Source organism: Ranitomeya imitator, chromosome 1 (genome assembly GCF_032444005.1).
Source record: "Ranitomeya imitator isolate aRanImi1 chromosome 1, aRanImi1.pri, whole genome shotgun sequence".
Taxonomy (NCBI): Eukaryota; Metazoa; Chordata; class Amphibia; order Anura; family Dendrobatidae; genus Ranitomeya; species Ranitomeya imitator.
This window is the reverse complement of record NC_091282.1, coordinates 224,662,973-224,690,620: the sequence shown is the minus strand read 5'-3', so window position 1 is coordinate 224,690,620 and position 27,648 is coordinate 224,662,973. Positions and strand designations below refer to the sequence as shown.

Sequence of the window (27,648 nt, the reverse complement as noted above, 5' to 3'; positions counted from 1 at the left end):
TAAGACTTCTGGAGCTGTTTCTCCACAGATCTATGGGTGTAAAATCCTCCTATCCTGGAGCTGCAGATTCTGCCACCAGAACCCCGGGCCTTATCTCCGCCCTACAGGAAGTAAACATCTGACACAGTCCCCTCACGGACTTCCAACCCCGGAACGGTGTGTGCTGGACCTATGTTTCCGCACGGTTGTTTTACACTTGCGTACCAAATGTAGTTGTTTTTTCCGCTGTGTTACTAGGTAACCTGTAAAATCGCAGTGAGACGGCGGCCTCGGGCGGGAAAGCAAAGCAGGGTGCACCGCTCCAGTCGCAGTGTGCTACTGTGCTGAGAACCAGCGGCTCCTCTGAGATCAGCTGCTGGGGCAGCGGTAACCTCCAACAATGGCTGCGCCTCAGCCCGGCCCGGACCCGGCCATGACAGTAAGCGGCTCAGTGCAGAAGTACGTGACAAAGAAGAAGAAGGTGCTGACCGTGGAGGAGGCCGAGCTGTTTGAGCTGGTGCAGGCAGCGGGTATAGTCATGGACCAGGAGGTGTTCAAGTAAGAGCTCGGCCTCAGCCTGACATTGTACACTCCTGCACCCATCACTCACTCATGTCACCTGCGCCTCACAAGCCTCCACAGCCGCCCTTGTCTTACCGCCGCTCCCGGCATTCTGGCCTGGATTACTGCATGGCTACTCATCTAATTGTGGCTTCAGGGGAACCTCAGCCCATGAAAATACATCTCTACACAAATACATCATTGCCCCCTCTCCCCCCCAAAAAAAAAACAAAACCCTAGTATAATGACCCCACAGTAGTCCACACTCAGTATAATGGTGCCTACACTGTGTGATGAACCCCTCGTTAGTCCAGACACCTTGACATCCCTCAAACTGTATAATGGCCCATGCATTACCTCCCTTATTGTATGTTTGCCTCAGCGCTATATAATCTCCTCCAATGATGTGTAGTGGCCCCCACATTTGCGCCCACGCTGTGTAGTGGCCCCCACGATTGAACCCACGCTGTATAATGGTCCCCTCACTTTGAGAGCTCCCCCACAGTAGTCCCCACACTGTATAAGGGCCCCCCATACTTCATGATGCCCCCACAGTCACACCACAAGTTTTAATTAAAATACATAGAAACATTATATACTCGCCTATTCCAGGATCCTGAGGAGCCCTTCTGCAAAGCATCGGCGCATGCACTGTACATCAGAGTCCTGGCATTGCGATATGTCACCTCGCCGGCATATTGTGCATGCTCCGACACTCGATCACTCTGCCGTTCAGTAGAGTGCAGGTATAAAGCCATCAGCGGCCTACAGAACGGGGAGTGGTAGTGCAGTGATATCGGGGAGGTATTGTACTGGGTCTTCCTCTTACTAAACTCCTCTCCATTCTGTCCTGAATGCAGCAGGCACGGTCATACTCCTCTCCAGAACCTACACCACTATGCTATGCGAGTCATTGCACTGGTTATGCATCCGCTACAGAATACAACATAAACTTATTGCTCTAAACCACGAAGCTCTCCACAGTTCTGCACCACCCTACCTCTCCTTTCCCATCTCTGTCTACCAACCTACCCATGCTGTCTGCTGTCCTAATGATCTAAGACTAAGATTGCTTTGGTTCTCTGGAATGCTCTACCCCAAACATTCCTGTTAATTCAATGTCCAAGGTTTTACATGTGTCCTAACAACACGACTTTTTAGTTAGGCCTATCACGTAACCTCATTAATCTAACTGCCCCTATTTATTTTTTTTACTCCGAATCTGTCTCCACACCATCCATGTAACCACTAGAACTATCTATGAAGACATAGGCAGATATTGACTGGTGACCGGCTCATGCAGTGTTGGTTGAATACACATATTCTAAAGATGGCTGGACCAACTAATGCAGACACTTTTTACCTCTTGCGCCCCAGTAAATTGTGAGTACGGCCCTCACTCCTCTAATTGTAGAATTATGTGACTTGATAATGTCAGGACGTGTCCCCTCTGAATATATTGGCGCTATTTAAAATTATCAGGCCTGTTCTGCCAGTGCTGTGAGCTTTTCTCTTGTATTACCAGGATAATTGTGGATTTACTGAAAATGAATGTGGCTCCATTAGCCGTGTATCAGATGCTGAAGTCCATGTGTGCCGGGCACCGGCCTATAGATACTGCTACGGAGGCACATTCCTCACTCGGATTGGCGGCCCATTCAGATACACGAGGTAGGACATGTGGCTTACTTTCTACTGAGATGAGACTTGTCTCATATGAAGCTGGTGAGACGTATCTATGGCTATTCCCTAATATAAAGGACTCATTACCAGACATAGTGATAACCTTTAGGCTGCCGTCACACTAGCAGTATTTGGTCAGTATTTTACATCAGTATTTGTAAGCCAAAACCATGAGTGGAACAAATAGAGGAAAAGTATAATAGAAACATATGCACCACTTCTGCATTTATCACCCACTCCTGGTTTTGGCTTACAAATACTAAAATACTGACCAAATACTGCTAGTGTGACGGCAGCTTTAGATCCAAATCCTTTCTATTACCAAAAGTGTCGACAACCTACAGATGCTGTTCATGGCAGACTACTAGGACTTTGATATTGCTAGTCTATCCTTAGACAAGGCCATCCATATCAGATTGATGAGTCCAGCATCCCCACCTATTAGCTTACTGATCGCTTGTATATTTCCACTTCTTCATTGTTTGCAAGGAACAGACCATACATGTTGAAGTAGGTTGTAAGTATCAGGGAGACGCATCAAGTATTTTGTGCTCACTAACCCGCGAACAGTTATTGTTCGTGTTCACCAGTCCAGTATTAAGCCCTTATCCTCAAACACATGTATTGTAACATTGGTCCTCCACTCTTCGACACAATTCAGTACTCCATTATACCACAGTTCAATACTTCATTATACCAACCCTCTGTCATGTCCGTCGCTGCCTCTTAAGAGCACACAGCAGTCGAGATGATGGTCATTGGCTCCAGTGCTGTGCATAGGCAGCGACCAAGATGACAAAGCTCAGTATAATAAAGTATTGAATATGAGGCGCACACACATTTAACACCTGGTTATACTGCGCTTTGTTGTCCCAAATCCTGTCTGCTCTGTATAGAGCAGCAGAGACGACAAAGCCGCCTGGGGAACTAGGCCCTCGCTGCATCAATCAGTGTAAGGCCGGCTTCACACTTGCGAGTTTTACGGACGTAAGAGCGCAGAAACTACGTCCGTAAAACTCGCAAAAAATACGGCACAATTATTCTCTATGCCCCTGCTCCTATCTGCCATATTTTACTGATCAGTATTATACGGCTTTCTACGGCCATACAAAATCGCAGCATGCTGCGTTTGTCACCGTACTGCGCAAGAAATACGCCAATGAAAGTCTATGGAAGCGTGAAAAATACGGATTACACACGGACAAGCAGTGTGACTTGCGAGAAATACGCAGCGCTGTTAGAGAGAAAAGCCGGTAATTCAGTGCGGTGTACAGTAAAATCACACTGACAGCTTACAATAGAATAGGTAGAATAAATGTGTACACATAGAATAGGTATATATATATATATATGTCAGTGAGACACATATATGTATATATATTAATATTTATTCGAGAGAGAGAGAGATATCGCTCAACCCTATTCCACACTACTAATGTCAGTAGAGTGTATATGCAAAATTTGGCCATTCTAGCTAGTAAAATAAGGGGTTAAATGGCGGAAAAAATTGGCGTGGGCTCCCGCGCAATTTTCTCCGCCAGAGTAGTAAAGCCAGTGACTGAGGGTAGATATTAATAGCCTGGAGAGGGTCCACGGTTATTGGCCCCCCCCTGGCTAAAAATATCTGCCCCCAGCCACCCCAGAAAAGGCACATCTGTAAGATGCGCCTATTCTGGCACTTGGCCACTCTCTTCCCATTCCCGTGTAGCGGTGGGATATGGGGTAATGAAGGGTTAATGCCACCTTGCTATTGTAAGGTGACATTAAGCCTAATTAATAATGGAGAGGCGTCAATTATGACACCTATCCATTATTAATCCAATTGAATGAAAGGGTTAAATAAAACACTAACACATTATTTAAAATTATTTTAATGAAATAAAAACAATGGTTGTTGGAGTATTTTATTCTACGCCCAATCCAGTCACTGAAGACCCTCGTTCTGTAAGTAAAAAAACATAATAAACCAACAATATACTTACCCTCCGCAGATCTGTAACGTCCAACGATGTAAATCCTTCTGAAGGGGTTAAAACATTTTGCCGCAAGGAGTACCGCTGCAGGCTGCTCCTTGCTGCAAAACCCCGGGGAATGAAGCTAAAAATAGGTCACTGATCTATATTTAGCTTCATTTGCGGTGAGGCGCCCTCTGCTGGCTGTTCATAGATCGTGGGAACTTACCTAGAAAGCTCCCAGGATCCAGATCGCTGCTGCGTGTCAAACACGATATCGCTCTCCAGGACGCTGCAACGTCACGGATCGCTAGCGATATCGTTGTGAAGTTGGTCAGTGTGAAGGTACCTTTAGTGATGCAAAGAAAGTTCGCTCCTCCACTGCAGTGTACACCCTCCTGCTGGCTCTCAGCTAACCAGTTCTTGCTCAGTGTCCATAGGAGGCACACGGACGGGTCTGCTATTCAGACCCAAAGCTCTTTATTATTTTATTTTTACCTTTTACATTTTTGATTTTACTTTCTACAACAAAGGGGCGACAGATCCTTTCATGGCTCCAGTCTCCCCGAACCATCAACAGGCGAGCACGGAGAGTGTCGCCTCCCCGTACCCTCTCCTGCGACGTGCCACGCCTGAGCTGATTCTTAGGGGCGACGGGTCCCTTCAAGGGCACCGCTCTCCCCTCAGCCTGAATGGACGAGCACATGGAGTGTCGCCTCCACGTACCCTCTTCCGCAGCCAGGCCAATTGCCGGACAACTGGCCCTGTCCACCCGGGGGCTGAGCTCCGTGGATGCACAGAGGCCCCTCTCTTCGGCATCCAAGCAGCCCCCACTGTCCCACCGTGTTAAAGCGGATCGCACAAGGAGGAGGACTGTTCCTCTCCACCTCCCTAACTATGGGATGGTGGATTGAGGTCTATCCCTCTATCCCTGCACCATCCACGTTGCAATACCTGACCTGCAGCAGAACAGTAGAGTGCGCGCGCTTTCTTCGGCGCTGAAGCCCAGTCATCGCGGTGGCTCCATGCCGGGACGTGCACCCATGGTGAGTGGATCCAGTCAGCGGTGGGCCTCTGCAGTGGGATATTCACATGCTGACAGGCAGCCTCAGCTTCCTTGTGGCCCACCTCCCTGAGGGAACGCTCCAGCCGGCTGCAAAAATTTAGCCCCCGGCTTCGGCCGATGTGTAGGTCGCATCCCGGAAGCCGCGCCCGCACTATGGCGCGCTAAGGCGGCTCCGCCCACCTTTTCTGGCTGGCACGGGAGTGATCGCTTCTCTCGGCAACGCCCCTCTATTCTACCCCTGGTATTGCTCATGCCTGCTGCAGAAATTTAGGCCCCGGCTTGGGCCTATTTATGGAAGTCACGAGGATCCGCCCACATAATATCTGTGGCTCCGCCCCCCCGAATTGGCGCCTCTCGCTCTCTGCGAGACTTTATCACCTCTGCAACTTCCGGTGGCCATATTGGTCCACCCTGCCGGCACACACACAGGGGCTATGGTTTTGCATTAAAGGGGCGCAATGACTCTCCAACCGGGTAAGGAAGTACTGCTCTCTTCCCCTGCATCTTCCCCCTGTGCTTAAAGACACATGTCCAGTATCTCCTGGCTGGTCTTAAAGGTACACGACCAGTATTCCCTAGTCTTAAAGGCACAGGACCTGTATTCCGTGGTCTTAAAGGCACAGGACCGGCATTACCTGGTCTTAAAGGCACTAGGGATGAGCGAATATACTCGTTACTCGAGTTTTCCCAAGCTCATTCCTCCGAGTATTTTTTAGTGATCGGAGATGTCGTTTTCCTCACCGCAGCTGAATGATTTAAATCTGTTAGCCAGCTTGATTACATGCGTGGATTCCCTAGCAACCAGGCAACCCCCACATGTACTTATGCTGTCTAGTATCTGTAAATCATTCAGCTTCGGCAAAGAAAACTAAATCTCCGAGCACTAAAAAATACTCGGAGGACACCCGAGCATGCTCGGGAAATCACGAGTATGTTCGCTCAGCACTAAGGCTGTGTGCACACGTTGCTGATTTTTCGTGTTTTTTTTTTTCGCGATAAAAACTCTATAAAACCGCCAAAAAACAGCATACATTATGCATCCCATCATTTAGAATGAATTCCGCAATTTTTGTGCACATGATGCATTTTTTTCCGTGAAAAAAACGCATCGTGGTAAAAACCGCAGCATGTTCATTAATTTTGCGGATTTCCCACTATATAATGCATTGGTAAATGTCCGGAAAAATACACAAAAAAAAACGCACAAAAAACGCATGCAGATTTCTTGCAGAAAATGTCAGGTTTTTCTGCAAGAAATCCTGAACGTGTGGACATAGCCTAAAAGGCACAGAACCAGTATACCCTGGTCTTAAAGGCTCATGACCAATATTCCCTTGTCTTAAAGGCATATGACTAGTCCGAAGCCGGTCACCCTAAATGAGCTCAGGAGCCCTCCGCCGCTGATCCCAGCTTATCCCAGAGTACCTACTTCCCTGAGTGGGCTTATTCACTGCTGCAACCCCTGGATTTTTGGCATTCGAACCCCCCCTCCCCCCTCTGCATCTCCACTATTTAGCAGATGATGCAAGAAGGCGGACGATCCCTCTCCACTTCCCTGTTAAGAGGATGGTGGATCGAGGGTTCATCATTTTAACTCTGCACCATCAAAAGAGATCGGCGATAGCAAGAGACGACTTTTCCTGACCTTCTGCATGCAGCCGCGCATTCTGCCGCTTGGCATATTAACAGGATAGAATCTCCTGTGGTATACCTACCAGTATCCCTGCCCGATGGGTCATCAATTAAAAATACAACGGACTGTGATAGCAAATCTGGTTTGTTTCGTCTTGCGACCTCCAGTTCAGCGCTCTACCCTTCCTTAGCTGCTGCATGTGTTGCTAGAGCAATGGTCTCCTGGTCAGAAACCTTAACTACGTTGATTTCTAACAGTAACCTTCTCCAGAAGACTGTACAGCTGGTCAATCAAATTTCTTGAGCGAGGAGACTAGCTGCTTCAAGCCTCTCAGATGCGTCTACTTGCGCAGCGCTGTCAGCAGAAATTGCCATTACACTCAGAAGGACTTTATAGCTCAGAGAATGGAAGCATACTCTGCATTCAAAAGGCCTCTGACATCACTCCCATACTAGAGTGATCGATTATTCGGTGAGAAGTTGGGAGTATTCCGCACGCAGGAGCAAAAGATCGCATGTTTCCTATAGACCCAACCAGCAGTGGATCAGTTGTCCAAGACGGTCTAGATCAGTGTTCCCCCTACTCCGGTCCTCAAGAGCCACCAACAGGTCATGTTTTCAGGATTTCCTTAGTATTGCACAGGTAATTGAATGCTTGCCTGTCCAGGTGATGCAATTATCACCAGTGCAATACTAAGGAAATCCTGAAAACATGACCTGTTGTTGGCTCTTGAGGACCGGAGTTGGGGAACACTGGGCTAGATCTAAGGGATCTTGGTTCCAAAAAGGGGACCGAAAAGTAAGACCGACCCTGAACCTCAAACTTCTACCAAGCTTGACAAGGCCCCCCTTCTTCAGATGGAGTTCCTCCGCTCAGCCATTACTTCAATGGAAAAAGGTGGAGTTTCTGGCATCCACCAACATTCGGGATGCTTACCTTCCCATTCCTATGTTTTCCCCTCTTCAAAAATTCCTTCGCTTTCCCTTTCGCGAACAGCATTTTTAAATCACAACCTTGTCCTTCGGCCTTGCTACTGCACCCAGAGTGTTCGCAAGGGTTATGGCGGCTGTCATGTTCCTCTTGCACCCTAGAGGTGTGGTCGTCCTGCCCTATCTAGTAGACTTTCTAGCCGCTCTTCCAGCCCTGAGTCGTCTATATCTCTTGCGATACCCTCTCTCTCTCCTGGGCTGGCAGCTAAACTTTAAAGTTAGTTTTTCCTCATTTCAAGCCCAGCAGGTATCCTTTTTGAGGATGATCCTGGAATCTTCCAGAAGGTTAGTGATTATCCCTTCAGACAGGGAGCTCGTGCACTTGTTCACTCATCCCCTCATGGGATCCCCTTTGGTAGGAGTGTTCTGAGGAAAATTGGTGATGACGATGGAAGCCTCACCTACTGTATTCTCACCCATCCCTTGTAGATTGTGAGCCTTCGCGGGCAGGGTCCTCATTCCTCCTGTACCAGTTATGACTTGTATTGTTTAAGATTATTGTACTTGTTTTCATTATGTATACCCCTCCTCACATATAAAGCGCCATGGAACAAATGGCGCTATAACAATAAATAATAATAATAATACAGGTCCTTCTCAAAAAATTAGCATATAGTGTTAAATTTCATTATTTACCATAATGTAATGATTACAATTAAACTTTCATATATTATAGATTCATTATCCACCAACTGAAATTTGTCAGGTCTTTTATTGTTTTAATACTGATGATTTTGGCATACAACTCCTGATAACCCAAAAAACCTGTCTCAATAAATTAGCATATCAAGAAAAGGTTCTCTAAACGACCTATTACCCTAATTTTCTGAATCAACTAATTAACTCTAAACACATGCAAAAGATACCTGAGGCTTTTATAAACTCCCTGCCTGGTTCATTACTCAAAACCCCCATCATGGGTAAGACTAGCGACCTGACAGATGTCAAGAAGGCCATCATTGACACCCTCAAGCAAGAGGGTAAAGGTACCTTCACACATAACGATATTGTTAACGATATCGTTGCTATTTGTGACGTAGCAACGATATCGTTAATGAAATCGTTATGTGTGACAGCGACCAACGATCAGGCCCCTGCTGGGAGATCGTTGGTCGCTGAATAAAGTCCAGAACTTTATTTCGTCGCTGGACTCCTGCTGACATCGCTGGATTGGCGTGTGTGACACCGATCCAGCGATGTCTTCACTGGTAACCAGGGTAAACATCGGGTAACTAAGCGCAGGGCCGCGCTTAGTAACCCGATGTTTACCCTGGTTACCATGCTAAAAGTAAAAAAAAACAAACACTACATACTTACCTACCGCTGTCTGTCCTCCAGCGCTGTGCTCTGCACTCCTCCTGTACTGTCTGTGAGCCGGAAAGCAGAGCGGTGACGTCACCGCTCTGCTTTCCGGCTCACAGACAGTACAGGAGGAGAGCAGAGAAGCAGAGCGCAGCGCTGGAGGACAGACAGCGGTAGGTAAGTATCTAGTGTTTGTTTTTTTTTACTTTTAGCATGGTAACCAGGGTAAACATCGGGTTACTAATCGCGGCCCTGCGCTTAGTTACCCGATGTTTACCCTGGTTACCGGCATCGTTGGTCGCTGGAGAGCGGTCTGTGTGACAGCTCTCCAGCGACCAAACAGCGACGCTGCAGCGATCCGGATCGTTGTCGGTATCGCTGCAGCGTCGCTTAATGTGAAGGGGCCTTAAGACCCAGAAAGAAATTTCTCAACAAATAGGCTGTTCCCAGAGTGCTGTATCAAGGCACCTCAATGGTAAGTCTGTTGGAAGGAAACAATGTGGCAGAAAACGCTGTACAACGAGAAGAGGAGACCGGACCCTGAGGAAGATTGTGGAGAAGGACCGATTCCAGACCTTGGGGAACCTGAGGAAGCAGTGGACTGAGTCTGGTGTGGAAACATCCAGAGCCACCGTGCACAGGCGTGTGCAGGAAATGGGCTACAGGTGCCGCATTCCCCAGGTAAAGCCACTTTTGAACCATAAACAGTGGCAGAGGCGCCTGACCTGGGCTACAGAGAAGCAGCACTGGACTGTTGCTAAGTGGTCCCAAGTACTTTTTTCTGATGAAAGCAAATTTTGCATGTCATTCGGAAATCAAGGTGCCAGAGTCTGGAGGAAGACTGGGGAGAAGGAAATGCCAAAATGCCTGAAGTCCAGTGTCAAGTACCCACAGTCAGTGATGGTGTGGGGTGCCATGTCAGCTGCTGGTGTTGGTCCACTGTGTTTCATCAAGGGCAGGGTCAATGCAGCTAGCTATCAGGAGATTTTGGAGCACTTCATGCTTCCATCGGCTGAAATGCTTTATGGAGATGAAGATTTCATTTTTCAGCACGACCTGGCACCTGCTCACAGTGCCAAAACCACTGTTAAATGGTTTACTGACCATGGTATTACTGTGCTCAATTGGCCTGCCAACTCTCCTGACCTGAACCCCATAGAGAATCTGTGGGATATTGTGAAGAGAAAGTTGAGAGACGCAAGACCCAACACTCTGGATGAGCTTAAGGCCGCTATTGAAGCATCCTGGGCCTCCATAACATCTCAGCAGTGTCACAGGCTGATTGCCTCCATGCCACGCCGCATTGAAGCAGTCATTTCTGCCAAAGGATTCCCGACCAAGTATTGAGTGCATAACTGAACATTATTATTTGATGGTTTTTTTGTTTGTTATTAAAAAACACTTTTATTTGATTGGATGGGTGAAATATGCTAATTTATTGAGACAGGTTTTTTGGGTTATCAGGAGTTGTATGCCAAAATCATCAGTATTAAAACAATAAAAGACCTGACAAATTTCAGTTGGTGGATAATGAATCTATAATATATGAAAGTTTAATTGTAATCATTACATTATGGTAAATAATGAAATTTAACACTACATGCTAATTTTTTGAGAAGGACCTGTAAGTGGTTTCCTTCGCTCCTCTCGTTTTCTGCAGGTCAAACAGGCTTTTAGAGGGTAGTCTCTGAGCTCCTTCCTCATCCAGGAGAGATCCTTTCTCCCAGTTCAATGGTTATTAGTGACTACCGATGCCAGTCCTCTTCTCCTGATCATTGTTCTGGGGATCCAAAAGGTACAGCTAGTTCTTCAGCAGGTCCAGTGCCTTCTGGCGGGTCACCCCATCCGATTCAATCGGACAAGCCTACGTCTGGGCCATACGTCAATCATCTAGCAGGTACCCAGTCAGGCGTCATGGCCGAGGTACCTCACATTCTCTGTTGGGCCACAATCTATCATTCGGTGATCTTGGCACTACACATCTCAGGAGTAGAACTCTGGGCGGCAGACGGTGTCAGGGTCCTGCCTCATGTGAGTGGGAACTTCACCCGGAAGTCTTCCATCAGATCTGTCTTCTCTGGAGCACTCCCGATGTAGGTCGGATGGCGTCCAGACTGAACACCAATGTACTCGTGTTCATGGTTCGGCCTCCAGATCCAAAAGCCATCACAGTGCATGCTCTGGTTCTTCCATGGTACCAGTTTCCATAACCCCTCTTCCACTACTTCCGATATCTTTTCGGAAGCAGGATGGGCCCCAGTGATCCTGGGAGATAAGCACTGACCATGTCAGGTTTTTCTCGTTTGCGGAACTAGTATTTTTCCGTCTTATTGCAACAAAACTGCAAATATGGACTTCCTCGCAGGGAGTCTTCACATGTGGTTCTTCCCTATCGCATACCGTCAGATCTTTGGGACCTTAATGGTCCTGGGAGTCTTACAGTAGACTCATTTTTGATCCGGACAGACTTTACTATCAGGGAAGGTCGCCCTTTTTTCTCTGCGATCTCATCCTGACAAGTTTTTGGAGCTAGCCGCTCCGTTCTTTCAGACTTTATTCCCTTATTACCATCAAGACAAGGTTGCCCTCGGGCCATTCCCGTCCCTTGTTACCAAGGTGGTATTGTATTCCCACAGTTATGAGGGCATCGTTCTTCCCTAATCTCTTTTGGCACCAGTCCACAAAACGGAATGGGTTCCCCATTTTCTGGACGAGGTGAGTGCTCTGAGTAGGTACGTCTCGAGGATTGCGTCCTTCCGAAGGTTGGACACTTTATTTGGACTACCTCACGGTAAGAGGACAGCTTCCTGACGTGACGTTTACAGGAAGGGTTAACTGTTTCACCGGCCATATTAGCCTGGTGGATTTGTTACACCATCCAGGAGTCCTTCCGTGTTAGATGTCAGCCTATCTCCCTGTCTATCGAGGTTTCTTGGGTTCTAGGCACCAGGCGTCGGCAAAACACGCCTGCAAGCTTGCGGGTTCGTCCAGTCCGCATGCATTCTTGAAGCATAATTCCCAGACTTCCACAGATGTGAGTCTAGGCAGGTGGACTCTGCAGGCCGCAGTGGCGCACTTGTAAGTAGCAGTTTCACAAGGCCTGATCTGATGTTGTCCCCACCCAGGGACTGCTTTGGGACGTCCCACGGTCTGTGTCCCCCAGTGAGGCGAAGGAGAAATGGGGATTTTTGTGTACTCACCGTAAAATCCTTTTCTCCGAGCCATTCATTGGGGGACACGGCTCCCACCCTATTATTAGCTTGTGCTTGTTTTATAATTTGACATGCTATACTCTCTCATATAATGTGACATGTTATACGCTCCATATATTATTGATCTCCTACTGCTTTTGCACCGAACTGGTTAGCTGAGAGCCAGCAGGAGTGTGTATACTGCAGGGGAGGAGCTAACTTTCTTTGTATCACTTAGGCTATGTGCACAGGTATGAAATGTGGTGCAGAATTTTCTGCACTAAGGCTGGTTTCACATTTGTGTGTTTTGCCGCTGCGTTTTAGCGCAAAAAAACGCATGCGTTTTTTTCCCTATACTTAACATTAAAAACGTGTACGTTTTTTTGCATGCGTTTTGCCGCCACATGCGTCTTTTGTATGCATGCGTTGTGTTGCAGAAATGCAACATGTAGTAATTTTTAGCTGCGTTTTTTTGCAGCAAAAAAATAGTATTGCTGTCTATGTAAACGCATGCGTTTTTAAGCACATGCGTTTGGTTGCGTTAAAAACGCATGCGTTTTTATTAAAAAATAACAAGAAAAAACACTGATAAGCCACCCCACACCATAAAATTGATAAAGGGATCCTAACCCTAAGGGTTAGGGGTAGGGTTAGGGTTAGGATCCCTTAGGGGAGGGGTTAGGGGTAGGATCCCTTAGGGTTAGGGGTAGGGTTAGGATCCCTTAGGGTTAGGGGTAGGGTTAGGGTTAAGATCCCTTAGGGTTCGGATTAGGATCCCTTAGGGTTAGGGGTAGAGTTAGGATTAGGATCCCTTAGGGGTAGGGTTAGGATCCCTTAGGGTTAGGATCCCTTAGGGGTAGGGTTAGGATCCCTTAGGGTTAGGGGTAGGGTTAGGGTTAAGATCCCTTAGGGTTAGGATTAGGATCCCTTAGGGGTAGGGTTAGGGTTAGGATCCCTTAGGGTTAGGGTTAAGATCCCTTAGGATTAGGGTTACTAGGAATCCAAACCCTAACCCTAGCTATTTCTGTTTATAGTGGGTTTTCTTGTTGATTTTGATGATTGGCAAGCTGTCACACACTTCTCATCATGCGTTTAAAAAACGTAAACGCATGAAAACGCGTCAAAACGCCGCGTTTGTAATATAACATGCAAAAACGCATGCGTCTAAAAAACGCGGCGTTTTACCGCGTTTACATGCGTTTTTTTCACTACATGCGTTTGCAAATGTGAAACCAGCCTAAATCTGCATCTCCTGGCAGAATCCGCAGGTGCGTTTTTTATGCAGTTTTAGTGCGTATTTTGTGCAGTTTTAGTGCAGTTTTTACCACTGCGGATTTCTATTAATGGAGGGGTGCAGAAACTCTGCAGAACTGCACAAAAGTGACATGCACTTCTCTGAAATCTGCAGCGTTTCTGCGTGGATTTTTCTGCACCATGTGCACAGCTTTTTTTTTTTTCACATTGATTTACATTGTACTGTAAATCACAGTGCAGATCTGCAGCAGAAAAATCTGCTGCAGATCTGCACTAATTCTGCACTAAATCTGCATCGTGTGCACATACCCTTAGTGTCAGCCTTTAGCTGTTGAGTTCCCCTCGGAACACCCTTGTTCAGTCCGTGTGTTACAATGGTCCACAGAACATGCTTTACAGTCCATAAATCCAATGTTGCATCCCTGCACACTCCACTCATTTCCAGTTATCTGTCAAGGCGACAGCACAGAGCTGTCAGGGTTATACTGTGTCTGCGCATTAATCTCATGTACTGCTACTTAAGAGACATCCGCAACAACCTATTCAACGACTAATCTGCTAACATTTCTCATAAAGCTAAAACATGAGGATTGCTGCAGGTAGCAGAGCAGACGCTCCCATGTTCAGCACTCCTCTTTTATGTGATGTGCGGCAAGATCTGGATCCATTCCGAGACTGTCTTAGAACTGCATTTACTTCTATAGCAATGCTTCACAACCAAAGAATAGTGTGTTAGGTCCAATCTCGGACTACATTACATGGACTGGCCTTGGGTCTCCTGACCCGAGTGTGATCACCTCATTGAAATACATAAAACTGTCATGCTCTGGTCTGGAGACCTGCGTCCAATCGGTGCATTAGCTGTCCATTATCGGACTGATTTGCATGGATGTCTGTATGAGCCCTAATTTTGTGGTGATATTTGTGTATGGATTTATATTGTATGCGTGTGTGTATGTCAGCCACTGCCAGCTTCTAGATATGTTTTGTACTTGTCTAGCTTAAAAATATTGCATGGTGTTTTGTTTCCTACTTTAAAATATACCGGTATGTTGCTTCCTTTGGCAGAAAAAATTCTGTATTGTATTTCCTCAGATGACTAACATGTCTTCAGGTGATTTCATTGCTCTTAACCAGTGTTTCTGAAATCTACCATGTTGCTTCTTTTTTGATGTTTGTCTCTTCATATTAGAGCTTCAATTTCTCACAGCCAAGGACGGTAAAGTTCCTGCTCCGCACTCCTTTTCTTCTTATCTTCGGGCACCAAGAATTAAAGGCGCTAAGATTGTGGTCTACAGCACGGTTGATGCTTGTTCATCTATTTCTCAAGGTCCCCCCGGTTCCTTCCAGCTTTCTTGCTGCCTGTTCTCACCATTCGCAGGTTGCTTATACAAGTGTATTCTACTTGGGTGACTCTGGGGAACATTTATGTAAGCTGCCGCACAATAAGACGGTGCTAAAGTTGACTTCTATCATATTGACCTTATGTTCAGGACCTTATCTGTGCGAGGGTTTCTATAAAATTCCCCAGTAGTCCGCTCTCACACTAGGAACCGGTTATATTGATGTGTTTTGGTTTGGAAATTAAATGGTTTCATTATTTCAATTTACAAATAGAACTCAGACATTTTCAAAGTTATGGTTCCTATTGTGATCTGACAGCTGCAAGTAGGGCTTATACTGTGGATGGTGCCCTTTCCTTGCTATGTACATTCACCCATTGGCAGTGTTAATTCTCTCTTTAAAGGGAATCTGTCACCTACATTTTTGTATATACTTTGGCCACCATCATCAGGGGCTTTTCTACAGCATTCTGTAATGCTGTAGATAAGCCCCTGATGTAACCTGAAAGATAAGAAAAACAAGTTGGATTATACTCACGTGGGGGGCAGTCCAGTCCGATGGGCGTCCGGGTCCAGCGCCTCCCATCTTCATGCGATGATGTCCTCTTCTTTGCTTCCTGTCTCGGCTCCTGCGCACTGCAGTACTTTATCTCCCCTGTTGAGGGCAGAGTAAAGTACGCCTGCGCAGGAGCCGCGACAGGAAGCAAGAAAGAGGATGTCATCGCATGAAGATGTGAGGCATCGGACTTCTACCCCCCCCCCCCCCCCCCCCCCCCAAGTGAGTATAACGTAACATTGTTTTTCTTACCTTTCAGGTTACATTGGGGGCTTATCTACAGCTTTACAGAATGCTGTAGATAAGCCCCTGATGGCGGTGGCCGCAGTTTATATGCGAAATATGAGGTGACAGATTCCCTTTAATCATACTGAATATTTCTGTTTTTTAATATTGATAAGTGAACAGTTTACATACAATAAAAAAAAAAAGAACCTAATTAGTCCCCGCTGCTTATACGGCTGATCATGGTGGACTTATCAGAGCTTTTTCACCTAAAAAAAAAAAAAATAGAGGCTTGGTTAGGTTGGTATTACCAATCAATGTATCCGCATGCCTGTGGGTTACTCACAAAACTGTAATTATGCAGGCTGAATAATGGAACAGGGAGGTGACGACCCCCCGGTATTTGACAGCACACATTTTGATGATGCAAGAGCTATTACAATCGAAGGAGACTGGGGTGTACCGCAGTTCACCATTTCCAGGCTTCCAGCTGTCTAGACAGGACCAGCCTAGGACCAGATCTGTCCCACGGCCTGCAGTTTAACTTTGCCTGATCTATGGCCATAGGCTGGGAAGCTATCATTACAGCTCTGTGCCATATCTACTGCAAATATATATCAGCACTGGGGGAGTCTGTACCCAAAAATCTGATTCTTCTATTTTTCCTACACTTTTACTTCTTCACAAATGGCCAATTATTATTAATAACAATTTCAGTATAGTAAAGCCCCCCCCCCCCCCCCTCTCAATCACAATGACCTTTGCACAGGCTCATTGGATGCTTAAATAAAAAAATATAAGAAAGGGATCCGACTATTGTGGCTATGTACATGTGTTGTTTCTTGAACCAAGAGGAAGTTAAATACTAGATAAGCCCCAGTGGTCAGTGTGAAAACTGCTAAATTAATATTTTTAATGCAAATTGTGATACAAAAAAAAAAAACAAATTTTTTTTTCTGATAATAGCTTTTCTTTAAGCAGCTGTCAGAGTTAGGGGGTTAAGCTATTACCCAAGGAGGCAGCACATCTGCAGTCAGCACAGCATATTACCACCCCAGCACACTGAATACATCTCCTGACAGATTGCCCACTTGCAAGCTTGTCATGTCTGCTGCAGCTTCGTGCACTTTACTCACGCAACCGACCTCAGAGAGGAAATCTAATAATTTGTTGATGGCCCAGCCCTACTAGAGGGCATTTGCATCTCTTCTTAAGAGTGTCTTGCTATAGGATGTGATTTTTTTTTACACTTCATATTTTATTAAAGAGAACCTGTGTGGGTCCTTCCATGTCAAGTGAGCCAATGATTTTTACCTCTATATTTTTAATTCTTTTGAGATTTTGTGATTTGCTAATAGTGTGTCAGAGAATGCAAAATGTGAAGAAAAAAAATTCTAGATTTTTTTTTTTTTTTAATTGATTTCAAAGTTCGGAAAAAGTGTGAATTTTGGTGTTGCCTGCCTTTTACATTTCTCCTCATAACTCAGGCTAGAAAAAAGATGGAGAAACAAAATAAACACCATTCTACTCAGAACTGTACAGGCTTTCACCAGATATGTCACTAGAGTATCTTTGTTGATATTTTACCTATGCGAACACAAAATTTTAAAACGCATTTTTGAAAAAGTTTAATTTAAAAATGCTCATGTGTCTGCTAGCCACATCTGTACCAAAATACAAGTTGGGATCGTGAATGGGATCATATTTAAAAAAAAAAAAACTATTAGGCTAAGTGCACACGTTGCAGAATTGCCACGGAAATTTCTGCGGCAATTCCGCAACGCCTGCCGTGGGTATATCGCATGCGTATTCCCGCTAAACACTAGCATTTTGCAAGCGTAATTAGCTTGCAGAATGTTAGCGTTTTCCGAGCGATCTGTAGCATTGCTTGGAAAACTGATTGACAGGTTGGTCACACTTGTCAAACATAGTGTTTGACAAGTGTGACCCACTTTTTACTATTGATGCTGCCTATGCAGCATCAATAGTAAAATATCTAATGTTAAAAATAATTAAAAAATTTTAAAAAATGGTTATTCTCACCTTCCGGTGTCCCCCAATCTCCTCAGCGGTGCACGCGGCGGCTGGGATGACGTCACGTGACCGCGACGTCATCCCAGGTCCTTCGCACACAGCATCCCTGGGAACGGAAGCCGCCGCGTGCAACGCTGAGAGGAGGGAGGACTTCGGGGGCCGTCAAAAGGTAAGTATATCATAATTTTTTATCTTAAATTTTTTTTTTTTCTTTTAACAATTATATGGTGCCCAGTCCGTGGAGGAGTCTCCTCTCCTCCACCCTGGGTACCATCCGCATATGATCCGCTTACTTCCCGCATGGTGGGCATAGCCCCATGTGGGAAGTAAGCGGATCAATGCATTCCTATGTGTGCGGAATCCCCGCGATTCGGCAAATTAATGAACATGCTGCATTTTTTTCCAGAATGCGTTTCCGCTCAGGAAAAAAACGCAGCATGTGAATACAAAATGTGAATTGCATTCTATTAATAGTTAATTATTTTGCGGTTTTATCGTGAAAAAACTCGAAAAATCCAGAACGTGTGCACACAGCCTTAGGCTGCCGTCACACTATCAGTATTTGGTCAGTATTTTACATCAGTATTTGTAGCCAAAACCAGGAGTGGGTGATAAATGCAGAAGTGGTGCATGTGTTTCTATTATACTTTTCCTCTATTTGTTCCGCTCCTGGTTTTGGCTACAAATACTGAGGTAAAATACTGACCAAATACTGCTAGTGTGACGGCAGCCTAACAGTGTCCGTTCGAAAATCTTGAATTCAGATCTGTTCAGCCTGTGGTCTAAAAGTGTGGGGTCTAGATTTACCAAATAATCCATGATTGTTAGATATTACTGTATTATTATGTTACAGCTTAGGAGCAGGAGAGGACAGAGGAGAAGCTTTGTTAGGGCTGAGAATGAGCAGGGGTAGACAGGACTACGAAGAGGAGAGTTTGTGAAAACCTCGGTTACAGGAAGCAGAACCCATCATAGGGACTCGGCAATACCGGACTGTCATCCCTTGTAGTGAAACAAATAAACAGACAGCGAAGTCCATGAAGTGGTAGAAGGCGGCACAAGATTGTCGATGGATGACAGAACTGGTGATGTGACCTGTGAATATGATCGGCGCTGGTGGCGGCTACTGTACTCTCCAAAGATTGTGAACATGAAGACGTAGAAGTGACTTTTCTGCAGCTTCTGGTCCAGCGCCGTCCTTTGTGTATCCAAGAAAACCAGACATTGTAAAAGTTACAAAAATCAGATATTAACTCAGGTGGAGCCGAGCACTATGACCGGCCGCACATACTCTGACACAGAAGGAAACTGCCATTACTAGTAAGCGCTTGTGGACAAGATCACATTTCACCCACTAGAAGGGACTGATGATAAAAGGCCAGTTTAAAAACCTACTATTAATTGTTTGATTAGTTCATATTTTATAGAACAAGGGTTTAACTACTGTACTGTTCTTAACCCCTTCACAACATGTGCCTTACTAGTACTGGGCATGTCACATGATGTGGGCTCCAGCGGTGAGCCCACATCAGTCGCGACATGTCAGCTGTTATGTACAGCTGACATGTGCGCAATAGCGGCAGGTGGAATCGTGATCCACCTGCCACTACTAACCTGTTAAATGCCGCTGTCAAACGCTGACAGCGGCATTAAACTACCGCTTCCAGATGCACTACCGGACATAAGCGCATCGCCGACCCCCGTCACATGATTGGGGGTCAGCGATGTGTTAGGATAGTAACCCTTGAGGTCCTTGAGACCTCTATGGTTACTGATGCCGGCCTGCTGTGAGCGCCACCCTGTGGTCGGTGCTCATAGCAAGCCTGCAATTCAGCTACATAGCAGTGATCTGATGATCGCTGCTATGTAACTAAGCCGATCGAGTTGTGCCAGCTTCTAGCCTTCCATGGAGGCTATTGAAGCATGGCAAAAGTAAAAAAAAAAAAAAAAAATTTAAAATATGAAAAAAATAAAAAAAAATACAAAAGTTTAAATCACCCCCCTTTCGCCCCATCCAAAATAAAAAAAATCAAACCTACACATATTTGGTATCACCGACTTCAGAATTGCCCAATCTATCAATAAAAAAAAAAGCATTAACCTGATAGCTAGTTTTGGGCAGCACGGTGGCGCAGTGGTTAGCACAGCAGCCTTGCACCGCTGGAGTCCTGGGTTCTAATCCCACCTTGGACAACATCTGCAAAGAGTTTGTATGTTCTCTCCGTGTTTGCGTGGGTTTCCTCCGGGCACTCCGGTTTCCTCCCACATTCCAAAGACATACTGATAGGGAATTTAGATTGTGAGCCCCATCTGGGACAGCGATGATAATGTGTGCAAACTGTAAAGCGCTGCGGAATATGTTAGCGCTATATAAAAATAAAGATTATTATTTTATTATTATAGCTAAACAGCGTCGCTGTGACATTGCATTAAAATGCAATAACGGGCGATCAAAAGATCGTATCTGCACAAAAAAGGTATCACTAAAAACGACAGCTTGGCACGCAAAAAATAAGCCCTGACCCAACCACAGATCACGAAAAATGGAGACGCTATGGGTATCGGAAAATGGCGCAATCTTTTTTTTTTTTTTAGCAAAGTTTTGAATTTTTTTTTCACCACTTGGATAAAAAAATAACCAAGACATGTTTGGTGTCTATGAACTCGTAATGACCTGGAGAATCATAATATCAAGGCAGTTTTAGCATTTAGCGAACCTAGCAAAAAAGCCAAACAAAAAACACATTTTTTTTTGCAATTTCACCACACTTGGAATTTTTTTTCCTGTTTTCTAGTACAAGACATGGTAAAACCAATGATGTTGTTCAAAAGTACAACTCGTCCCGCAAACAATAAGCCCTCACATGGCCATATAGACGGAAAAATAAAAAAGTTATGGCTCTGGGAAGGAGGGTAACGAAAACGCAAAAACGAAAAAGGGCCGCTGCATGAAGGGGTTAAACACTTCATAAATGTCATGTTTAGTGATATAATAGAAAAAAATTGTTACATATATAAATAGGTGGTAAAAATTTTGTTTTTTTTAATCTTGTTTTTCAAATATAATTAGGATATAGCGACCACAATATTGTACAGTTTCACCTGTCTTTCACTAGGGGGACTTGTCAGGGAGTCACAAAAACACTGAACTTTAGGAAGGCAAAGTTTGACCAGCTTAGAGATGCCCTTAATCTGGTAGACTGGGACAATATCCTCAGAAATAAGAATACAGATAATAAATGGGAAATGTTTAAGAACATCCTAAATAGGCAGTGTAAGCGGTTTATACCTTGTGGGAATAAAAGGACTAGAAATAGGAAAAACCCAATGTGGCTAAACAAAGAAGTAAGACAGGCAATTAACAGTAAAAAGAAAGCATTTGCACTACTAAAGCAGGATGGCACCATTGAAGCTCTAAACAACTATAGGGAGATAAATACTTTATCTAAAAAACTAATTAAAGCTGCCAAAAAGGAAACAGAGAAGCACATTGCTAAGGAGAGTAAAACTAATCCCAAACTGTTCTTCAACTATATCAATAGTAAAAGAATAAAAACTGAAAATGTAGGCCCCTTAAAAAATAGTGAGGAAAGAATGGTTGTAGATGACGAGGAAAAAGCTAACATATTAAACACCTTCTTCTCCACGGTATTCACGGTGGAAAATGAAATGCTAGGTGAAATCCCAAGAAACAATGAAAACCCTATATTAAGGGTCACCAATCTAACCCAAGAAGAGGTGCGAAACCGGCTAAATAAGATTAAAATAGATAAATCTCCGGGTCCGGATGGCATACACCCACGAGTACTAAGAGAACTAAGTAATGTAATAGATAAACCATTATTTCTTATTTTTAGGGACTCTATAGCGACAGGGTCTGTTCCGCAGGATTGGCGCATAGCAAATGTGGTGCCAATATTCAAAAAGGGCTCTAAAAGTGAACCTGGAAATTATAGGCCAGTAAGTCTAACCTCTATTGTTGGTAAAATATTTGAAGGGTTTCTGAGGGATGTTATTCTGGATTATCTCAATGAGAATAACTGTTTAACTCCATATCAGCATGGGTTTATGAGAAATCGCTCCTGTCAAACCAATCTAATCAGTTTTTATGAAGAGGTAAGCTATAGGCTGGACCACGGTGAGTCATTGGACGTGGTATATCTCGATTTTTCCAAAGCGTTTGATACCGTGCCGCACAAGAGGTTGGTACACAAAATGAGAATGCTTGGTCTGGGGGAAAATGTGTGTAAATGGGTTAGTAACTGGCTTAGTGATAGAAAGCAGAGGGTGGTTATAAATGGTATAGTCTCTAACTGGGTCGCTGTGACCAGTGGGGTACCGCAGGGGTCGGTATTGGGACCTGTTCTCTTCAACATATTCATTAATGATCTGGTAGAAGGTTTACACAGTAAAATATCGATATTTGCAGATGATACAAAACTATGTAAAGCAGTTAATACAAGAGAAGATAGTATTCTGCTACAGATGGATCTGGATAAGTTGGAAACTTGGGCTGAAAGGTGGCAGATGAGGTTTAACAATGATAAATGTAAGGTTATACACATGGGAAGAAGGAATCAATGTCACCATTACACACTGAATGGGAAACCACTGGGTAAATCTGACAGGGAGAAGGACTTGGGGATCCTAGTTAATGATAAACTTACCTGGAGCAGCCAGTGCCAGGCAGCAGCTGCCAAGGCAAACAGGATCATGGGGTGCATTAAAAGAGGTCTGGATACACATGATGAGAGCATTATACTGCCTCTGTACAAATCCCTAGTTAGACCGCACATGGAGTACTGTGTCCAGTTTTGGGCACCGGTGCTCAGGAAGGATATAATGGAACTAGAGAGAGTACAAAGGAGGGCAACAAAATTAATAAAGGGGATGGGAGAACTACAATACCCAGATAGATTAGCGAAATTAGGATTATTTAGTCTAGAAAAAAGACAACTGAGGGGCGATCTAATAACCATGTATAAGTATATAAGGGGACAATACAAATATCTCGCTGAGGATCTGTTTATACCAAGGAAGGTGACGGGCACAAGGGGGCATTCTTTGCGTCTGGAGGAGAGAAGGTTTTTCCACCAACATAGAAGAGGATTCTTTACTGTTAGGGCAGTGAGAATCTGGAATTGCTTGCCTGAAGAGGTGGTGATGGCGAACTCAGTCGAGGGGTTCAAGAGAGGCCTGGATGTCTTCCTGGAGCAGAACAATATTGTATCATACAATTAGGTTCTGTAGAAGGACGTAGATCTGGGGATTTATTATGATGGAATATAGGCTGAACTGGATGGACAAATGTCTTTTTTCGGCCTTACTAACTATGTTACTATGTTACTATTTAGAAAACCACACTTGAGGATATGATCACCTTTTTTCTTTTGGCTTGTTCCATGAATTCAGGCTTAAAATGCTGAGCAAGCTGTGTTATGATGATTAAGATGTATTTATTCTGGCACTTGCGTTTTTTTTTTTTTTTTGTTTGTTTCTTTATTGTTGCATATAAATGTTGCATTCAATAAATTGTAATTTCAAAAGAAAAAAGGAAGAAACTCACAGAAACCTAAAATCAGATGATTCAAGGCTTAAAAAAAAATACAAATTTGATAGATCCCAAGTTGAGTCCCGGTACAAATATAATCAAGAACACAAGTAACACGCATGCATTTTTTCACAATTTTAAAACATACGTTTTTTTCACAATTGCGCATCAAAATTTTGAATTTGATTTCTCCAAAACAGAATATCAAGAATCATAGTCTTGTGACATATCAAATGAAAGCTGGAACCGTTCTGAGAAAAATGATGCCTCTCCCACCTCCTTATCTTAATTCTAGCCCGAGATATGATAAAAAATGTAAAGCCATACCAGGCCAAAATCTGCGCTTTTTCAAAACTTTATATTGTACTGTGATGAGGGAAAGTGGGCCCCATGTTGTGTGTGGCTATCATAATATTTGTGGATACTGTGGTGGCCATGATGCGGTGACTGTAAGTGTGGGAGGGTTGTGTTGGTTATCATCAAACCCCCAAATTACTCTCTCCTCATACCACTCATGTCTCCGCTGGTCCTCTGAACTGCTCCTCTCCTTCCTCCACCAATGTCTAGACCCTATACTGTCACTTGGGAAGCAACCCACACCAGTGTCGTGCTCCACGCTGATGCATGTGATATGTATTTATTTTACTCACATAGCGCTATAGATTTCACATCGCTTTACAAACATTATCATCACTGTCCCCATTGGGGCTTACAGTTAAATTTCCCTATCAGTACGTCTTTTCAGTTTGGGAGGAAACCCACGCAAACACGGCAAGAACATACAAACTCTTTGCAGACGTTGTCCTTGGTGAGATTTGAACCCAAGACCCCATTGCTAACCACTGAGCCATCATGCTGCCCTATGCAATTCAAGTGTTTGCAGAAGTTTGAATTTAGACTTATTTCCATTTTATTAAAAAAACAAGACCCAAAACCTAATGTAGATATTGATGGCAGCAACACATCTCAAAAAATTGAGAATCATGAAAACCACGACGCCGTGTCTTGCACATTTAAGAGGAGCGGGATCGTCCAGTTGCTCAGCGCACAGTTCAAAACCCTGCATCTCTGGTAGTATGGGATGGCATTAGTGCCTGTGGCATGGGCAACTTACACAGCTTGAAAGGCATTATCTTTTCTGCTGTGGAGCTTTACATTGATATACAAATGTGCCCCTATTACTTACTAAGCTCCATCTTCTTGAAGTTCATGGTCATCCTGTTTATTGCAATGGTTGCTTGTGTACATGTCCCATTTGCTTTCATTAGCATTAGTGCTTGTTTCTGGGGGCTGCCGCTTGCTGCTTGGTATTTCCTGGGTCGTCTTCTGGGCTTACTGTACAGACGCCGGTCTTGGATAACTCTGTTTTGTTAATGTTCCTTTATATTTTACCAACTATTTACAGAGTCCCTTCGATTCCATCTCCATGGGAAGTATGAGCGCTTTAATACAGCATACAAACGGTTAATTCATACTGTTTATTTTAATGGCTTAAAACAATGTGCATTTGTGCCAATTTACAATTTTATATTTATGAGAACCTACACACAGTATACACAAATAAGGAGAAATCCTTTCATAGGAGCGACAAACAGAAGTGTGCACGTGGAGTGGGAGACTATTCTGATGTGCGCGCCTTTGGGGGACTAGCGAGTGCTCCAGGGGGAGCTGCTGGATGCCTGCGTGGGCGCCTTCAGGGGGAACAGCTGGACGCAAGCTTGCTTCATCAGGGGGGCAAGAGAGCTATGGAACCCTGTGTGCGTGCTCCTTCGGGGGAGGGTGGGCGATGGATTACTGCATGCATGCTCTTTTTTTTGGGGGGGGGGGGGGCTGGATGCCTTTGTGTGTGCTTCTTCAGGGAAGGGGACGATGGATGCCTGTGTGTGTGCTCTGTCAGGGGGAAGGGCACTAGATGCCTGTGTGCGTGCTCCTTTGCTGGGGGGGAGGGGACACTGGATGCCTGTGTGCGACTGCGTGCTCTTTCGTTGTGGGGGGGGGGAAGGGCCACTGGATGCCTGCGTGCGTGCGCCGTCAGGGGGAGCCACTAGATGCCTGCGTGCGTGCTCCGTCGGGGAGCCACTGGATGCCTGCGCGCGTGCTCCGTCAGGGGGAGCCACTGGATGCCTGCCTGCGTGCGTGCGCCGTCGGGGGGAGCCACTGGATGCCTGCGTGCGTGCGCCGTCAGGGGGAGCCACTAGATGCCTGCGCGCGTGCTCCGTCAGGGGGAGCCACTGGATGCCTGCGTGCGTGCGCCGTCAGGGGGAGCCACTGGATGCCTGTGTGCGTGCGCCGTCAGGGGGAGCCACTAGATGCCTGCGTGCGTGCTCCGTCAGGGGGAGCCACTGGATGCCTGCGTGCGTGCTCCGTCAGGGGGAGCCACTGGATGCCTGCGTGCGTGCTCCGTCAGGGGGAGCCACTGGATGCCTGCGTGCGTGCTCCTTCGTTGGGGGGAGCCACTGGATGCCTGCCTGCGTGCTCCTTCAGTAGGAGCCGCTGCTTGTCTGTAGCTCAGTAAGGCTACGTTCAGACTAGCGTTGTGCTAGTGTGCGTCGGGCGACGCAGTGGCGACGCACGCATCATGCGCCCCTATGTTTAACATGGGGGACGCATGCGTTTTTGTTTGTTGCGTTTTGCGACAAATGCTTTTTTGCCGCAAGCGTCGGACCAAGAAAACGCAACAAGTTGCATTTTTCTTGCGTCCGATTTTCGGCAAAAAACGACGCACGCGTCGCAAAACGCAGCGTTTTTGCGTGCGTTTTGCCGCGTTTTTGCGTGCGTTGTGCATTGCGTCGCCGACGCAGCGGCGCACAACGCTAGTCTGAACGTAGCCTAAGCCTCTCTGCTTCAGCAGTGCCATAATATAAAACTGTAGACTGAGGACCCTCAATTCCTACAGTCAAAAGGCAGAGGGAAATCAAATCTTTTCTGTTCAATTCTCATCTAGTGAGTGTTTGTGCAACCAGCGCAATATACAATAAAAGAATAGCTTTTCCGCATAACAGTGAATATCCACATGATTAAATTTCAGTTTTTAATTATTTTTGGATGTTTTGGTTCCATCTTTTAGATGCTAATTCTTGGACCTTTTTTTAAGGTTATTCATGTAAACGGCGTACATGAATTTATGACTCCTAGATACAGATTCTTCAGAAATTTTGTGGATTTTGCCTCTGACTACAAAGAATACTTTGGTTTTACAAATGCACATGAAGCAAATTGTTTTCTGCATGGAGAACTGAGGTGGTGGATAATTTTCTGTGGTTACTTTATCTTTTCATCTTTTTGAAGGAACGTTTTTTTTTATTATTATTATTATTTACACCTCTATTTTCTCTATAGGAAGAAATAAATTGAATCCCCCAGTAACATCCAGTCACGTCACAGCTGAGCGAAGCAGTCGGGAAGGTTCAAGTCAACGAGTGCCACGCCAGTCCAGTGCTAGTCGTATGCAGAAGAGCAGCAGCTCCGGGAAAAGCAGTGGCGGAAGCAGCACATAATGGATCTCATGCAGCACTGCAGTCCTAATACAATTTAATTTACAATGCTAGGACTGCACGAAGTGATGTTTCGTTTCATTGCAATGATATGTTGCATGCCCCATTTAGATTTCCGGCCGCTGAGCTTGTACTTCACTGTTTTGATTTATTTAGATGAGCGCAAATGACTGGTGTAATAGCAGATGTACTCTCTACTTTTAAGAAACAAGGATATGGAAGGAAAAGGAGTTAAGTTTGGCACATAAACAGCTAGATCAGCCCTTGCTGATGACATCGGTATATGTATTGACTTATACTCCTTCCCTCAGGTCCCTTCAGATATTAGTAAGCTGACGTATATGTATGTATGTACATGTGTATGTGAATTTTTCCATTGGACCTGCTGATATGCAGCGCACAGTAAATTCCTGGTATCGCTGAAAAGTTTAATTTGTTCTTTTCGCTGTTGAACTGCTTTTCAGTGTGGAAACTGTTTACATTTTTTTTCTTTAGATCTCAATAATTACCTATAAATGTATGGCAGAAACATAAAAACAGCATATCATGTTTTACCTTGTTTCCAGCTTTAAGGAGTGAGGTTCCCAAATTCCATTTTTTTATCGTGAGGGAAATGCATAAATGTTGCTTTTTTGTTTCCTTTTGTGCAAAATTCTTTATTTTTGCCATAATACAATATATATAGTGTGAAATTAATAAAGTATCTGTAGATTTTATTTAATTTTGTTTGAACAGGAATATTCATGTAGGATCCAAACTGAAAAAGCATTATATGGTATTGGAAGAAGGTTCATTGTTATAGCTCTTTTAAAAGCTGTATGTTGTATCAACTTTA

General features: G+C 44.8%; 1 protein-coding gene across 5 annotated transcripts; it reads left to right on the top strand.

Moving 5' to 3' along the window:
• The first annotated feature begins 181 nt into the window (after nt 1-181).
• On the top strand, nt 182-27,648 carry MZT2B (mitotic spindle organizing protein 2B). Of its 5 annotated transcripts, none has more exons than XM_069754219.1 (5): nt 225-537; nt 2,066-2,211; nt 14,803-14,829; nt 24,725-24,782; nt 26,659-27,534. In XM_069754219.1, exons 1-5 carry the CDS (start codon nt 380-382, stop codon nt 26,666-26,668), a joined length of 399 nt encoding a protein of 132 aa, XP_069610320.1. In that variant the 5' UTR covers nt 225-379; the 3' UTR covers nt 26,669-27,534. The 5 variants fall into 5 exon arrangements, with proteins under 5 accessions (XP_069610304.1, XP_069610313.1, XP_069610320.1 ...); XM_069754194.1 differs by having other exon boundaries at nt 14,803-14,940; nt 26,659-26,801; XM_069754203.1 differs by lacking the exon at nt 24,725-24,782 and having other exon boundaries at nt 182-537; nt 26,659-27,648.

Coding starts and splice junctions, on each gene's coding strand:
- MZT2B (XM_069754184.1), top strand. CDS start 380: ATGGCTGCGCCTCAGCCCGGCCCGGACCCGGCCATGACAGTAAGCGGC. Junction 2,212..14,802: donor GGCCCATTCAGATACACGAG/GTAGGACATGTG, acceptor TCTTCATATTAG/AGCTTCAATTTCTCACAGCC. Junction 14,941..26,658: donor TTGTTCATCTATTTCTCAAG/GTCCCCCCGGTT, acceptor TTTTCTCTATAG/GAAGAAATAAATTGAATCCC.